Below are 18147 nucleotides of genomic sequence, written 5' to 3'. Positions count from 1 at the left end.
CCCAGGATAAGATCACTATTTTGGTGAATATCCCATAAACTCTTAAAAAAAAATGTGTATTCTGCTGTTGTTGATGAAGCTTCTATATATGTAAATAAGATTTCATTGATTAGATTGTGTTCTTTAGATCTTCTATATCCTTGCAGATTTTCTGTCTAGTAGTTCTCTTATCAGTTCCTGAGAGGGAAGTGTTTAAGTTTGCAACTGTAATTGTGGATTTATCTGTTTCTCCTTTTAATTCTATCAGTTTGTAGGTACACATTTAGGATTGGTATTTCTTCTGGGTGGATTGATCCTTTTATACTTACATAATGGCCTTCTCTGACTTTAGTTGCTTTCTTTGCTCTGAAGTCTACTTTATCTGATATTAACGGAGCCACTCCTGCTTTCCTGTGATTAATGTTTGCATGATATATCTTTTTCCATCCTTTTACCTTCAGCAAGCCAATGTCATTAAATTTGAAGTGAATTTCTTGCAGAGAGCACATACCTGGGTCACATGTTTTAATCCAGTCTGCCAATGTCCTTTAACTGGTATATTTAGAACATTCATATTTAATGTAATTGTGATATATTACGACTCAAGTCTGTCATTTCATTTTTTGTTTTGTTTGTTCTGTTTTTCACTTCCCTGTTTTCTTTTTCCTGCCTTCCTGTGGGTTACTTGAATATATTTTACAATTATTTTTTGATTATCTGTAGTGTTTTTGAATGTATTCTTTGTATGGTTTTAGTGGTTGCTCTAGGTATTACATCATATACATAACTTAGCACAGTCATTTTAACAATTTGAGTGAAATATATAAGCTTTACCTTTCTTTACCATCTGTGATGGTTCATTTTTTTTTTTTTTTTTTTTTTAAAGATTTTATTTATTTATTTTCCCCCCAACACCCCAGTAGATAGTTGTCTGTCACAGCTGCACATCCTTCCAGTTGCTGTACGTGGGACGCGGCCTCAGCATGGCCGGAGAAGCGGTGCGTCGGTGCGTCGGTGCGATCCCGGGATCCGAACCCGGGCCGCCAGCAGCAGAGCGCACGCACTTAACCGCCAAGCCACGGGGCCGGCCCTGTGATGGTTCATTTTATGTGTCAACGTGGCTAGGCTATGGTGCCTAGACAAATCCACCAGTCTAGATGTTGCTGTGAAGGTAGTTTTTAGACGTGATTAGCATTTAAACCAGCAGACTTTCAGTAAAGACTACTTACCACAATGGGGGTGAACCTCAGCCTATCAGCTGAAGACCTTAAGAAAAAGACTGAGGTTCCTGGAATAGGAAGGCATTCTGCCTCCAGATTGACTGCCTTTGGACTCAGAACTGCAATATCAATTCTTGCCAGAATTTTCAGCCTGCTAGCCTGCCCTGCAGACTTTGGACTTTCCAGCCCCGACAGTTTCATAAGCCAATTTTTTAAAGTCCATCAATCTCTCTCTCTCTCTGCTCTGCTTCTCTGGAAAACTCTAATACACCATCCTTTTATCTCATTCCATTGATAATATATTGCCTTAAATATTTCCTCTATATACATTTAGAATCACATCAGACAATGTTATAAGTTTTGCTTCAACCATTATAGTTTAGAAAACTCAAGAAGGAAAGCTACCGAATTACCCTTATTTTTATTTCCTATGTTCTTCCTTCCTTCCTGATAGTTCCAGGGTTCCTCCTTTTGTCATTTCTTTTCCGTTTAGAGAACTTCCTTTAGCCATCTCTTAAGGTAGGTCTGCTGGTGACAGATTCTTTTCCTTCATCTGAGAATGTCTTTGATTTCCTTCATTCCTGAAGGATATTTCCCTGGGTATAGAATTCTGGGTTGATAGTGCTTTTCTTTCATCACTTGAAAAATATTTGCCACTTCCTTCTGGCCTTGATGGTTTCTGATGAGAAATCTGCTGTCATCTGAATTGTTTTTCCACTATAAGTAAGGTGTCATTCTTCTGTAGTTGCTTTTAAGATTGTTTTTCCTAGTCGCTCTTTAAGTTTTCAGAAGTTTAATTATGATGTATCTTGCCATGGATTTTTTTTTTTTTTAATGAGGAAGATCAGCCCTGAGCTAACATCCATGCTAATCCTCCCCTTTTTGCTGAGGAAGACCGGCTCTGAGCTAACATCTATTGCCAATCCTCCTCCTTTTTTCCCCCAAAGCCCCAGTAGATAGTTGTATGTCATAGCTGCACATCCTTCTAGTTGCTGCATGTGGGACGCGGCCTCAGCATGGCCAGAGAAGCGGTGCATCGGTGTGCGCCTGGGATCCCAACCCAGGCCGCCAGTAGCGGAGCGCATGCACTTAACTGCTAAGCCACGGAGCCAGCCCTTGCCATGGATTTTTGAGGGACTTATCCTGCTTGGGGTTCACTCAGCTTCTTGAATCTGAGGTCTACATCTCTTGCCAAATTTGGGAAGTTTGTATCCATATTTTTTTGAGTATTTTTCCAGCTCTACCCTCATTCTCCTCTCCTTCCAAAACTCCAACACCACAAATGTTATGTCTTTTGTTATAGTCCCACAGTTCCCTAAAGCTCTATTCATTTTTTTTTTCCCCACTCTATTTTCTCTCTGTTACTCAGATTGGGTAATTACATTGTTCTATATTCCAGTTCACTGATTCTTTCCTCTGTCCTCTCCTTTCTGTTGTTGAGTCAATCTGATCAGCTTTTTATTTCAATTATTGTATTTTTCAGGTCAAAAATTTCCATTTGGTCTTTCTTTATATGCTCTATTTATCTGTTGCAATTTTCTATTTCTTCGTTGAGGCTTTCTGTTTTTTTCATTTGCTTTTTGTTCATTAATTCCTTATTGAAGCATTTTTAATCACAACTGCTTTAAAATCTTTTTCAGATAATTCTAATACCTGTCATTGGTTGTCTTTTTTCATTCAGTTAGAGATTTTCCCAGTTCTTGGTCTGACAAGTGATTTATATCTGAAACCTAGATATTTACATATTATGTAATGAGATTTTGTATCTTATTTAAACCTCTTGTTTTAGGTGGTTTCCTCTGATACCACTGTGGAAGGGCAGGCAGGTGCCACCTTGTTACTGCCAGGTGAAGGCAGAAGTCTAAGTTGCCCACTTAGCCTCCATTGTCACCTGAGAGTGGTGAGCTCTTCATCACTGTTGGATGGAGGTGAAGGTTCCAGGTCTCCATGTATTCTTCATTGACATTGTGGTGGGGATGGCCTCCTTACCACTGGGCAATGGTAAAGTCCTGACTCTCTACTAGGACTCCTCTGATATCACCCCAGAGGGAGGGGCATGGGCACCTCATTACCGCCATGTTGGGGTGGAAGTCCTGGTTCCCCATGTGGTCTCCACTGGTACCATGGGTGGCAGGGGCAGGTGTTGGATGCCCTATTACAGCTTCACAAGGGTGGAAGTCTAGGCTCCCTACTTGGCCTTTGAAGATGCAGATGATGGCTCAGCCACAACTTTTTTCCGTGGTGTTTGGCTGGAGGAGAAGGGTTATAGTCTAAAAGTTTTCTGTCTTGCTATGCTGCCCTTTTCTTGGCTACAGAGAACAGGCTTCTTTTGGGACTTTTTTGTCTGTGCCTGGTGGCATTTCTAAGTTGCTGGCTTCTTCAGCGCCAAGTCTGGAATATATGAGGTAAAAAGAAAACCCAAGAAACATACTTCTGTGTCATTCCTTCGGTCCTGAGGTCCCTACCTAGTCTGACTTTTTCTCTTCCAGTTTCTTCTTATGTTTGTTTTATATAAAATGTCCAGAGTGTTCAGTTGCACTTAGATGAGAATAATAGGGAAAGACTGATAGCACAGGAACAGGGAAAAGGTAGATCTCCATATTCCCAAAGTCCTCGGTTTAGGGGATTTTTGAAAACTAGTTTTCTTCAACTATAAAAGATACTCTCTAGCAGCTTGTTTGCTGCTATATAACACTGTTTATAACAGTTTCCATTCATTACTTATATGATAACTTACATATCTAAAAAATCGATTAAAGTAAGAAATATTTTTTCTTTTGCTGAGGAAAATTTGCCCTGACCTAACGTCCACTGCCAATCTTCCTCATTTTTTTTTTCATCTAATACCAACCCTCCTCCTTTATTTTTCTCCCCAAAGCCCCAGTAGATAGTTGTATGTTACAGTTACACATCCTGCTAGTTGCTGTATGTGGGACACGGCCTCAGCATGGCAGAGAAGCGGTGTGTCGGTGAGCGCCCGGGATCCGAACCCAGGCCGCCAGTAGCGGAGCGCGCACACTTAACCGCAAAGCCATGGGGCCGGCCCCAATCTTCCTCTTTTTTTTGCTTGAGGAAGATTAGACCTGAGCTAACATCTATGCCAATATTCCTCTGCTTTATATGTAGGACACCACCACAGTACGGCTGGCGAGTAGAGCAGGTCCATGCCAGGGATCCGAACCCATGAACCCGGGCCCCTGAAGCAGAGCACTCAGAACTTTAACCACTTGGCCACGGGGCCGGGCCCTAAAGTAAGAAATTTTAACCTCAGTTTCTAAAAGGAATTTTTGGTAGATTTGTGTGGAAGAACATTTAAATATTAACATTAAATTATTCTCCAATTCTCCTAAAATGTTTATGGAGTCCATTTTTTTTTAAGTGTTCAGCCACACTGGCAGATAGTAAAAGCAAAACTCTTAAAAGAAAGCAGGGTCAGTATTTGGATGGAAAAGCCTGAGGTGGTAAAAGACTGGTGTTGCTGTAGATTCAGAAACAGGTATAGGAAACCATGCATCAACTGCAAGGTGTTTATAATAGTCTCTGTGAAGCTCAGAGCAAGTATCCCCAATTCATTGTTCTAGGCAAACCCCAGAATCCAAAATAGATAATGTTATATCGGAAGAAACAAAATTACATCAGAGAAGACTACGGATATTGAGAAAAAGAGATAAGGCAGTCTGAAATGATTATACGTTAAAGAAAAAACATAAGTTACTGCTCAAAATTTACAGATAGTAATCTATAAAGTTGAATTCATTGGTCCATGGCCTTTGTGATAGTAACACTTCATTGTAGACTAGCATTAAAAAAATATTAGCATATACTTATTTTACCAATAAGTATTTACCAATAAAATATGCTTACTTTACCTGGGAAAAAGAGGTTAAAGAGCTTAAGAAAAGATTATTCAATAAATATTTTTGACTGATTATCTTTTTTGTATAGCAACGAGAAGCTAAATGGTTTCTATACATGGCTAACTGTTCAAGTTCTCCAGAATCTGTAAAATTCTCATCTTACTGTAACTTATAATGCCATTTCAAATTAATGGAGCAGAGGATGGAATTCAAATAACAAAACTGGAAAAACTGGCTATCTAATTTGGAAAAAAGAACCTGCATCTCTTACTGCTTACACCAGAAATCGCAACTATATTATAGTCATAAATGTAAAAAACAAACAAACCACTAAACCATAACATATTAGAACGTAAGTTTTGGAGAAAAAAATTTAAGCACAAAACTGAACCATAAAAAATAATGGCCACGTTTTACTACACAAATTTTTAAAACATAACAAGTTATTAGACAACTGAAAAACCAGAAGAAAAACATTTGCAACATATGACAGCATTAATGTCTCTACAAAGAATCAGTCAATTAAGAAATTTCCCTGTAGAAAAATTGGCAAAGGATACAAACAACTCACTATCATACACACAAGAAATGCAGATAACCAACAAACATGAAAATATTTTAACCTCTCCTGTAAATAAAGAAATGCAAACACAAACAATTAGATGCCATTTAAAATCAAATAGAATTGGTATAGTGTGGAGAAATACCAGTATACACACTGGTGGGAAAGTGGTAGTAGGAACGTATCCTACAGAACCATTCTAGAGGGCAATCTGACAAATGTCTATTAAATTTAACATGCATATCCTGGACCCAAAAAATCCACTTTTAGGAAATCTATCCTTCTGAAACATTCACACAAACATGAATACCCTCATACTTATACTCACACATATATTTCATATACATACACACACACATACATTGCAGCATTGAATCAAACACACAAAAAAGGTTAACGACAAATTATCCATCACTATAGAATAAGCAAAAAAAAGAACGTTTATAAAATGAAACAATATTAAGTCATTAAAAAAGGATGAGCTAGACCTACACATAATAACATGGAAAGATATCCACAGTAATTAAGTGAAAACAAATACGTTGCAAACTAGTATCCATAGTACAATTCCATTTTTGTTCAAAATAAAACAATGTGCTGAACCATGTGTTGGCAAACTACAGCTGGTTAGCTGCCTGTCTTTGTAAATAAAGTTTTATTGAAACATAGCCATGCTCATTTATTGCGACGGAGACCATATGACCCACAAGGCCAAAAATATTTACTATTTAGCCCTTTAAGAAAAAGTATGCTACCCCTAACATATGCCAAATTAACTGACTTTCGTTCTGCTCTTTTAATTATCTAAGCTGTATATTTCTGTAATATCTGAATGCTTATAATAAACATAACATTTTTATAATCAGAAATAAGTAAAAGACATTTCAGGGGATTGGTTAAATACCATGTGGCCATTAAATGATGCAGGTATATAGTCACTGACATAGAAATATCTCCACCATATATTAAATTTTAAAACAGTTTATAAAATACTATGTGTAGATGGGTCTCATTTTGCTTTTAAAACTGTGTCGTTATACACAGCTGGACAGCACAGCACAGACAGCTAGCTTTTAAAATATCACAGTTATTTTGCTCAAGTAGAAGGAATTTTTTTTCAAGTATTTCTCTTGTTCCAAAAGAATCGCTTCTTCATTGTTTCTATTAGTGTCCTTGGACTAAGCAGAATGCAACACAATATGATTTCTCCATCTGTATCTGCCACAAGTACCTCCATCTCGGTTTATACCAACTCCTTCAGCTCTCGTTATCTAAATTTGATCCTCAAGAGCAAATGCAGACTAACCCTCTTCACTTCATAAAAACCATCATCAGGGAGAGAAGAAAAAACGGAAAGTGCCCAGGGCATTCCCAGATAAAGATGGTAAACTAAACAAAGGTATTTAACCTCTGCTGACTCTGGATACTCACCGAAATAATAAAAGTGCTTTTCTCTCTCTTTTTTTTTTAAGCATAAATCCACAAAGCCAAAGGTAACAAGAGAGGAGACATTAACAACAAAACTCCAGAAGCTGGAGATGAGTATTAACTGACTTAGCAGAGCTGAAAAAGTTGGCTCTTAGAAGTAAGAGAAACTAGGAAGCGATTCCATTTTCTCCACAGAAAGTCCACCCTTAAAAGGTCCAGGAATTGTGACACCAGGTACCAATGAAAATAGGGGTAAAGAAGGAATTAAAAACAAAGGACTGGGTGAAAATTTACCTGTGAAGCAATTTGATTCCTAAATTCTCTATACCATCCCAAACTGAGCAACAGTCCCTCCCCCATCACAGAAAATCTGAGATGTATTTTCTAAAGCCAGAAAAGGAGTTGAGGGCCTGGGTACCACACTGAAACCTGGGGGAGTAAGTTTAATAAGTGAGTGCTGAGGCTACCCCTCCTCCCTGAGCCTTTTCCTCTCACGCAGATCCCAGAACACTTGGACATCTATATTCTCCAGCAAGAGACTGATTGGAAGTCCTTCTCTAGGGAATCTGACCAGCTCAATAGGAAAGACCGAAATACACTGATATCTGGAATACCCCAAAGAAACAGACACTGATATTGTGTAATAAAGAATTTGGTTGGCCTTTGTCCCAAGTTCCTGGGAGGCAGCCTCTAAATGCTTGGAATTTCCTGAGTGATAAGTGGGCCCCTGGGACCACATCTAATAGTTCATATTAACAAGGTGACTCAGAGTGGGCCCCTAGATAGTTTGTGCCAAGGAGATGACTCTGGATGGGGTCTAGCCATGCCCAAAAGACCAACCAAAAGGTTAGGGCTTTTCAGTCGATGACAGGGAGGAGAAAAAGGATGGAATTTGAGTTCAACCACGTGGCCAGTGATTTAATTAATCATAACTACACAATGAAACCCCAATAAAAACTCTGGACACCAAAGTTCGGGTGAACTTTCCTAGTTGGCAATACTCTCAACATGGTCACACACTGATGCGCTAGAAGGGGAATGTGTCCTGATTCCATGTGGAGAAGACAAGGAAAACTTCTCATCTGGAACTCTCTCAGATCTTGCCCTATGGGTATCTCCCTTTGGCTGGTTCTGATTTTATTTTTGCTATAATAAAACTGTAATAGTAAGAGTAATGCTTTCAGTGAGTCCTGTGAGCTGATCTAGTGAATTATCAAACCTGAAGGGGTAGCGGGAACCCTCAAATTTGTAGCCAGCTGGTCAGATATAAGGGTGGCCTAGGGACACCCAAACTTGTGGCTGCTGTCTTTAGTGAGGACAGTATTGTGGAGGATTATGCCCTTAACTTATGAAATTTGGCCTAACTCCAGGTAGTTTGGTATCAGAAGTCATTACAAATATTAAGGATACTCCCAAGGAAGTGTCCCAGCCAGATCATCCTATAGTGAATACCACCCAACAACTTAATACTTCCTTTCAAGCTTTTAGTGTCTCTCTCTTAAAAAAAAAGCCTCAAAAGGCTAAGGATCACCAGACATATTTGGAAGAAACATAAGAACACTTCAGAAAAGTGATGAAATACCTAATGCGTCTGAATACACTGGGAGGAGATTTAGATAACTGTGGGAGAGCTGGGGTAGAAAACTAGGCAAAGAAACAAAAATCGATACTTATTCTAGAGGAGAAAATAAAGCACAGGAAATCATAATGTATTACATGGCTCAGTAATAAATACCATTAACACACTCATAATAATGCAAACACTGAATACTGTTCTAACCAAAATTATGATGGGAAAATGGCAGCACAAGAAGGACAGGTGTGTGAAAACAGCCTGGGAGGGGGATGCACTTTTGGGTAAGAACGAAAGCTGAAGCATCACCTTACATAGTGGGAAGTTAACAGATAACTCCTATAATTGAAAAATCAAGAAGCAGCTCATAGAGTACGTTACTTAGAGATATGCAGATAATCACCAAACAAATCTGATGAAATAATTTAAAATGGCTGGCTCTGAGGAATGGGAAATTTGAGAACTGTTGGAGGTGAGAAGAACTGTCCTTTTTTATTACAAGAATCATAACACATTTTGATTCTTTAAATACACACATGTATAACTTTAATTTAAAAAAAGAAAATGCCCACATACTCATTTACACACAAAGTGTTCTCTCTCTTCTCTCTCTCTCCTTTTTTTTTAAGTCTTAAAGGCAAGAGAGAACATGGCACGCACAAGGAACTTAAAACATAGCAGGAACCCAGGATGTGAAAAGAAGAATGACAATAAACAGTACTGGAGATATAGGTAAATGCTGCTTCTTAGGAATTAATAGATGTTATACAATTGATGGTTTATACTGGGACAATCAGGAAAATATAAGTGTGAACTAGGTATAATAGTATTGTAATTATGTAGAAAAAGCCCTTTTTTTAGAGATACATATATGGAAATATGTAGCAGTGAAATGTCACAATTTCTATAATTTACTTTAAATATTCTTCATAAGTTAGACAAAACAAATATTGCAAAATGTTAATAACTGTTAAATCTAGGTGACGGATATACAGGTATTTATCACATTACTTCTATTTTTCAGGACATTTGAAATTTTTCATAATAAAAAGTCAAGAAAAAACTACTTTGTAAAGACCAATGCATGAAGTAATGAGTTGGATTTCCAAGACTATCTTTAGATGGGGATAGGCTGAAGAGGAGAAAACCAGGAATATTCTATAGTTATCTTACCATATCCTGCCATAGAAGCGCCATTCTCGACATCCACTGTGTTCTTATTTTCCTCTGCTAGAGCTTTAACGTATCTTTTGCTTAAATCTAGTATTTGTTCACGTAACTTGACACTGCTTTGATGTCTTGGTTGTTGAAAAGTATAGTGCAGTAACATCAATCCCCAAATGAGTCCAAATACAAGCAACAATAAACTCAATTTCTGGGACATATTTTTTCTTGAGATTGTAAAAATCATTTTTGATGAAGCAAACAATACTCAACTGAAGAGTGGTAACTATAGGCAAGCCACCAATCAAGACTTCTGAAAGAAAAAAGAAAAAAATCTCCTCCTCTAATACTGTATTTTCTTCATCTTCAGTAAGGTTACCTCCAACTCTCCATTAACTCTGTAAAATTGAGAAGAAAAAAGGCAATTAGTCTTAACTATATCAGTAACAGAATAGACAATAATAGATTTAAGAAAAGATTCTATAAGTAGTTTTGATTTGGAACTATATCATCTTCTTTGACAATTTTCTCCACCAGTAAGCAAGCTTCCAGGTCTTTTATTAGTTTCACTTACATAGCTCTTCAAAAACTTAAAACTAGAAATAAATGTCAGTTCACCGAGAATATCTGGAAAAAAAATGCCACCATGGTCACAAAGTCTTTTAATGACTTCTTCTTGTCATTTATAACTAAAACTATGGATATACAATAAGATTTATAGGAGATCTCAGTCTATTCCAATACAGGTCACCAACCTAAATATCTAAAGGCTACTCCTCCTTCTCCTCCTCTTCCTTTAAAAACAAAAAAGGTAGGGGGGAAGTCGAGATGGCAGCGTAGGCAGACTCTGAACTCACCTCCTCCCGCAGACACAGCCAATTTACAACTATTTGTGGAAAAATTACCCCTGAGACAGAACTGAAAACTGGATAAGAGGAACTCCTGCAACAACAGACAATCCTAACTGAGGTGGAAGAGGCAGAGACTCCCTTCTGGAGAGGAAAAACACCGCCTTCACAAGCCGCCAGCGTCACGGCCGCCGGGAACAGCGCACAGGTACGCAGCCTCCCTGGAGGCGCGGGGCCCTGAGCCGGGGAGCGCCCCCACTGTGGGCATTTTGTGGACCCAGCACAGTTGAGACGAGTGGCATAATATCTGACTTTGCCTGCTACTGAAGCATTCGGGAACACCCCCAGAAAAGCTGGTTCACAAAGAAACTAAAACCGGCTCTTAAAGGGCCCATACGCAAAGTCACCCGTTTCAGAAAGCAACTTAAAATCACCAGAAAGAAAGGTGCACAGTGCTGTGGTGAAAAGAGACTCACCTAGTGGGCCCTGGGTGCATCTCGGTGGGAGGTGAGACCTCTCCAGGGACTGGGACATTGGCGTCAGCCATTGTTGTGGCCTGGTGTGGGCGTGCTGACACAGACACCATTGGAGTTCTCCCTGAGGCCTGCTAGCCCGGGTCTGCCCCACCGGCTAGAGCACTGATTTAATCCAGCTCAGCCAGGGCAGGCAGCCCACCCTAGAGACTGGCCCCACCCAACAACAAGCCCTCAGGCAACTTGTGGGCCTGCAAAGATTGGTAACTGGATTCACTGCAGCCTGGCAACTGAGCCGACTTCAGCGGGGCAGGACATGCACAAGGAGCGGGTGGAGAGTGTGGGGCGGTGGCGGAGTGTGTGGGGCTCCCGCTGGGGAGAGACTGGGTCTGCATCGGGAGGTCAGGGCGCGCATACGGGACAGGACTGTATTGACTGCATGTGTGGATCTGTGGTTGGCAGGGCTTGTCAGCTGCAGAAGACTTGTGCTTCTGAAAGACCCACATAGGGGGTTTGCCCCACCTTCCAAAGCCTGAAAAAATTGGGTGCTCCTGTGCCTGAGGCCAGCCCCACCCAGCTGCAATCCTCAGAGAGCTGACAAGAGACCTAATAGGCTGGAGGCTTATAGCAATTTTAAGGCCCTGAGCCTAACAACCTGCCACACTGGGGGCCCACTCACTTAAAAGAAATACTGCAACACAAATGTGGTATTAGAACTTGCAGCCAACTGTGCTGGGCTCCCCAAACCTGATAAAGAGACTGAAGGGCCCACAACAACTACAAGCAGCTGAGCATTACAACAGCTGGCCAGGAGCATAACTCGGCCTCCCTGGGCACCTACAGGGAGAGCAAACAGGCCACAACAGGACACACATAGCCCACATAGGGGTCACCCCTGGAACATTGAGAACTGAAGGAAGCACACTGCAGGCCTCACTAAGCCATCACTTACATAAGGTCACCTATCCAAGAGCAGGAGACGTAGCTGACCTACCTAATAGGTAGACACAAGCACAGGGAAAGAGGCAAAATGAGGAGGCAAAGGAATACATTCCAAGTAAGGGAACAGGACAAAACCCCAGAAAAGGAACTAAGTGATACAGAAATGAGCAACCTACCAGACAGAGAGTTCAAACTAAGAGTGTTAAGGATGCTCACTGATCTGGGGAGAAGAATAGATGAACTCAGTGAGAATGTCAACAAAGAAGTGGAAGATATAAAAAAGAACCAATCAGAAATGAAGAATACAATACTGGAAATGAAAAATTCACTAGAGGGACTCAAAAGCAGAGTAGAGGATACAGAAGAACGGATCTGTGAGCTGGATGAAAGACTAGAAGAAATTACCCAAGCTGAACAGGTAAAAGAGAAAAGAATTAAAAAGAGTGAGGACAGTCTAAGGGACCTCTGGGACAACATCAAGTGCACTAACATCCGTGTTATAGGTGTCCCGGAAGGAGAAGAGCGAGACAAAGGGGCAGAGAATCTATTTCAAGAAATAATAGATGAAAACTTCCCTAGCCTAAGGAAGGAAACAGACATCCAGCTACAGGAAGCACAGAGAGCCCCAAACAAGATAAACCCAAAGAGGCCCACACCAAGACACATCATAAACAAAATGTCCAGAATTAAAGATAAAGAGAGAATCCTAAAAGCCGCAAGACAAAGTCAAGTTACATACAAAGGAAACCCCATAAGGCTATCAGCTGACTTCTCAGCAGAAACCTTACAGGCTAGAAGAGAGTGGCACAATATATTTAAAGTGCTAAAAGGAAAAAACTTACAGCCAAGAATACTCTACCCAGCAAGGTTATCATTCAAAATGGAAGGAGAGATCAAAAATTTCCCAGACAAGCAAAAATTAAAGGAGTTTGTCACCAAGAAACCAGTGCTACAAGAAATGTTAAAGGGACTGATTTAAGGGGAAAAGAGAAGACCACAAATAGGAAAAATTATTTATTTCCATGATGATAACGTAATGGATACAAATGCACAAAAAAGAGGTTAGATATGATATCAAAAACATAAAAGGAGGGAGGAGGGGAGTTAAAGAGTAGAGCTTTCAGACAGAGGTCACACTAAAGAGACCATCAATTCTGTATAAAAGAAGAAAGGAACAGAGAAGGACTACTAAAACACTGACAAAAAAAAAAAGTTAAAAAATGGCAGTAAGTACATACTTATCAATAGCTACTTTAAACGTCATTAGACTAAATGCTCCAATTAAAAGGCATAGGGTGGCTGACTGGATAAAAAAACAAGACCCATATATATGCTGCATACAAGAGACACACTTCAGACCTAAAGACACTCACAAACTGAAAGTGAAGGGATGGAAAAAGATACTCCACGTAAATGGCAATGAAAAGAAAGCTGGGGTAGCAGTACTCATATTAGACAAAATAGACTTTAAAACAAAAACTGTAAAAAGAGACAAAGAAGGGCATTACATAATGATCAAGGGAAAAATCCAACAAGAGGATATAACACTTGTAAATATCTACGCACCTAATGTAGGTGCACCTAAATATATAAAGCAATTATTAACAGACATAAAAACAGAAATAGACAGTAACACTATAATAGTAGGGGACTTTAACACTCCACTTACACCAACGGATAGATCATCCAAACAGAAGATCAATAAGGAAACATGGGCCTTAAACGACACACTAGAACAGATGGACCTAGTAGATAGATACAGAGCATTCCATCCAAAAACCGAAGGATACACGTTCTTTTCAAATGCACATGGAACATTCTCCAGGATTGATCACATATTAGGCCACAAAACAAGTCTCCATAAATTTAAGAAGATTGAAATAATACCAAGCATCTTTTCTGACCACAACGGTATGAAACTAGAAATCAACTATAGGAGGAAAATCAGAAAAGCCACAAATACGTGGAGATTAAACAAAATGCTACTGAACAATGACTGGGTCAATGAAGAAATCAAAGAAGAAATCAAAAAATACCTGGAGACAAATGAAAATGAAAATACAACATGCCAGAATTTATGGAATACAGCAAAAGCGGTTCTAAGAGGGAAGTTTATAGCAATACAGGCTTATCTTAACAAACAAGAAAAATCTTAAATAAACAATCTAGCAATGCACCTAAAGGAACTGGAAAAAGAAGAACAAACTAAGCCCAAAATCAGTAGAAGAAGGGAAATAATAAAAATCAGAGCAGAAATAAATGAAATAGAGACCAAAAAAACAATAGAAAAAATTAATAAAACCAAGAGCTGGTTCTTTGAAAAGATAAACAAAATTGACAAACCTTTAGCTAGACTCACCAGGAAAAAAAGAGAGAAGGCACAAATAAGTAAAATAGAAATGAAAGAGGAGAAATTACAACAGACACCTCAGAAATACAAAAGATTATAAGAGAATACTATGAAAAGCTATATGCCAACCAATTCGACAATCTGGAAGAAATGGATAAATTCTTAGAATCATACAACTTTCCAAAACTGGATCAAGAAGAAATATCAAGAATTTGAATAGACCAATCACCAGTAAGGAGATCAAAACAGTAATCACAAACCTCCCCAAAAATAAAAGTCCAGGACCAGATGGCTTCCCTGGTGAATTCTACCAAACATTCAAAGAAGACTTAATACCTATCCTTCTCAAACTCTTCCAAAAAATTGAGGAGGGGGGGAAGCTCCCTATCTCATTCTACAAAGCCGACATTACCCTGATACCAAAACCAGAAAAGGACAACACAAAAAAAGAAAATTACAGGCCAATATCACTGATGAACATTGATGCAAAAATCCTCAACAAAATACTAGCAAATCGCATACAACAATATGTTAAAAAGATTATATACCATGATCAAGTGGGATTTATTCCAGGTATGCAGGGATGGTTTAACATTCGCAAATCAATCAACGTGATACACCACATTAATAAAATGAAGAATAAAAATCACATGATCATCTCAATAGATGCAGAGAAAGCATTTGACCAGATACAGCATCCATTTATGATAAAAACTCTGAATAAAATGGGTATAGAAGGAAAGTACCTCAACATAATAAAGGCCATATATGACAAACCCACAGCTAATATCATCCTCAATGGTGAAAGACTGAAAGCTATCCCTCTAAGAACAGGAACCAGACAAGGATGCCCACTGTCACCACTCCTATTTAACATACTACTGGAAGGCCTAGCCAGAGCAATTAGGCAAGAGAAAGAAATAAAAGGGATCCAAATTGGAAAGGAAGAAGTGAAACTGTCACTATTTGCAGATGACATGATATTATATATAGAAAACCCTAAAGAATCCACCAAAAAACTTTCAGAAGTAATAAACGAATATGGTAAAGTTGCAGGATACAAAATCAACATACAAAAATCAGTTGCATTTCTATACACTAACAACGAAGTAGCAGAAAGAGAAATTAAGAATACAATCCCATTTACAATTGCAACAAAAAGAATAAAATACCTAGGAATAAACTTAACCAAAGAGGTGAAAGATCTGTACACCGAAAACTATAAAACATTGCTGAAAGAAATTGAAGAAGACACAAAGAAATGGAAAAATATTTCGTGCTCTTGGATTGGAAGAATTAACATAGTTAAGGTGTCCATACTTCCTAAAGCCATCTATAGATTCAATGCAATCCCTATCAAAGTTCCAACAACATTTTTCACAGAAATAGAGCAAAGAATCCTAAAATTTATATGGAACAACAAAAGACCCCGAATAGGTAAAGGAATCCTGAGAAAAAAGAACAAAGCTGGAGGTATCACACTCCCTGACTTCAAAATATACTACAAAGCTATAGTAACCAAAACAGCATGGTACTGGCACAAAAACAGACACACAGATCAATGGAATAGAATCGAAAGCCCAGAAATAAACCCACACATCTATGGACAGCTAATCTTTGAAAAAGGAGCCAAGAACATACAATGGGGAAAAGAAAGTCTCTTCAACAAATGGTGTTGGGAAAACTGGATAGCCACATGCAAAAAAATGAAAGTAGACCCTTACCTTACACCATACACAAAAACTAACTCCAACTGGATTAAAGACTTGAATGTAAGACCTGAAACTATGAAACTTCTAGAAGAAAACATAGGCAGTATGCTCTTCGACATTGGTCTAAGCAACATATTTTCAAGCACCGTGTCTGACCGGGCAAGAGAAACAACAGAAAAAGTAAACAAATGGGACTACATCAAACTAAAAAGCTTCTGCACAGCAAAGGAAACCATCAACAAAACGAAAAGACAACCTAACAATTGGGAGAAGATATTTGCAAACCATATATCTGATAAGGGCTTAATCTCCAAAATACATTAAGAACTCATGCATCTCAACAACAAAAAAACTAACAACCCAATTAAGAAATGGGCAAAAGACCTGAACAGACATTTCTCCAAAGATATACAGATGGCCAACAGACACATGAAAAGATGTTCAAAATCATTAACTATCAGGGAGATGCAAATCAAAACTACAATGAGATATCACCTCACGCCCGTCAGAATGGCTATAATTAACAAGACAGGAAACAACATGTGTTGGAGAGGATGTGGAGAGAAGGGAACTCTCAAACACTGCCGGTGGGAGTGCAAACTGGTGCAGCCACTATGGAAAACAGTATGGAGATTTCTCAAAAAATCAAGGATAGAACTACCATATGATCCAGCTATTCCACTGCTGGGTATTTATCCAAAGAACTTGAAAACACCAATGCGTAAAGATACATGCACCCCTGTGTTCACTGCAGCGTTATTCACAATAGCCAAGACTTGGAAGCAACCTAAGTGCCCATCAAGGGACGAATGGATAAAGAAGATGTGGTATATACACAGAATGGAATACTACTCAGCCATAAGAAATGATGAATCCAGCCATTTGTGACAACATGGATGGACATTGAGGGTATTATGCAAAGTGAAATAAGTCAGAGGGAGAAGGTCAAATACCATAGGATTTCCTTCATTAAGTAGTAGATAATAACAACAATAAACAAACACATAGAGACAGAGATTGGATTGGTGGTTACCAGAGGGGAAGGGGGGAGGGAGGAGGGCGAAAGGGATAATTTGGCACATGTGTGTGGTGATGGGTTGTAATTAGTATTTGGGTGGTGAACATGATGTAATCTATGGAGAAATAGAAGTATAATGATGTACACCTGAAATTTATACAATGTTATAAACCAATGTTACTGCAATAAACAAAAAATTAAATTAAATAAAATTTAAAAAAAAGGTAGATGCCATGAGGAAAGGTGAAATAGACTGGAAAATCAAAATGCCTGTCCCTCAATATAAATAAGTGTGCCAATATTTGAAAATGTCACTAGAAAACACTACTAATGGCAATGAGATAATCTTAAGAAGCATCCAACCTAAGATGAAAAGTTACAATTTCTAAGTTTATACTTCTAAGTTTATGCCAGACATAATGACAAGTGCTTAAACGGGTTAGAAATTTTTTTTTCCAAATTTTAAATGATGCAGGTATGTATTTTTATAATTTAAGGAAACATTGAAAGGTTATATTTCAATTTTTTAAAAAAGAGAAAGGTAATGACAATCATGGAATCTAGAAAGACCTGGAGAGTAATAATGTATGAATCACCAAAGCATCCAGTGAAGAAAACTCTTCAATTACGTCTAATGGAGTAAAATTCTTCAAGTAGAAATAAACCTGGAATCAAAAAGTGCATTTCACAGCTTAATGAAAATAATCTTAAGTTTTTAACTTCCTAAACTATGGTCAAATAAAAATATCAATTTTAATCCACTTAATAAGGTACAATCACATAACTGAACTAATAAAATCTAGTTTGAGGATAAAACTAGAAATGAATACCATCTCAATAAAGGTAAACTCTGCAGAGCACTCAACCACTTTCAACAAGATATTTACTGAGCCAGCGTATACGCTAGGCAGTAGGGAAAACACGGTTATGCCCTAGAAATTTGCTCTCTAGCACAGGTGCTTTCAAACACTTTTTTTAAATAAAAAAAATAAATATTTTTTAATCTTATGCAAAATAACAA

General features: G+C 38.4%; 1 protein-coding gene across 3 annotated transcripts in view; it reads right to left on the bottom strand.

The window, feature by feature from the left end:
- CCDC126 (coiled-coil domain containing 126) overlaps positions 1 to 18147 on the bottom strand; it is a 38197-nt gene that overhangs the window by 8422 nt on the left and 11628 nt on the right. For 2 of the 3 annotated variants that reach the window (XM_087428954.1, XM_087428947.1), the window contains one exon: positions 9793 to 10181. In XM_087428954.1, the coding sequence (XP_087285080.1) occupies positions 9793 to 10030 (238 nt within the window). In that variant the 5' untranslated portion in view covers positions 10031 to 10181. Of the gene's footprint in view, positions 1 to 9792; positions 10182 to 11107; positions 11202 to 18147 lie in introns of those variants that run through there. The other variant, XM_014786368.2, reaches the window with a different exon arrangement.

The sequence above is a fragment of the Ceratotherium simum genome, chromosome 1 (genome assembly GCF_057802395.1).
Source record: "Ceratotherium simum simum isolate JZ-2026a chromosome 1, ASM5780239v1, whole genome shotgun sequence".
Lineage (NCBI taxonomy): Eukaryota > Metazoa > Chordata > Mammalia > Perissodactyla > Rhinocerotidae > Ceratotherium > Ceratotherium simum.
The sequence above is the reverse complement of the archived record's forward strand: the minus strand, read 5'-3'. Positions and strand labels throughout refer to the sequence as shown.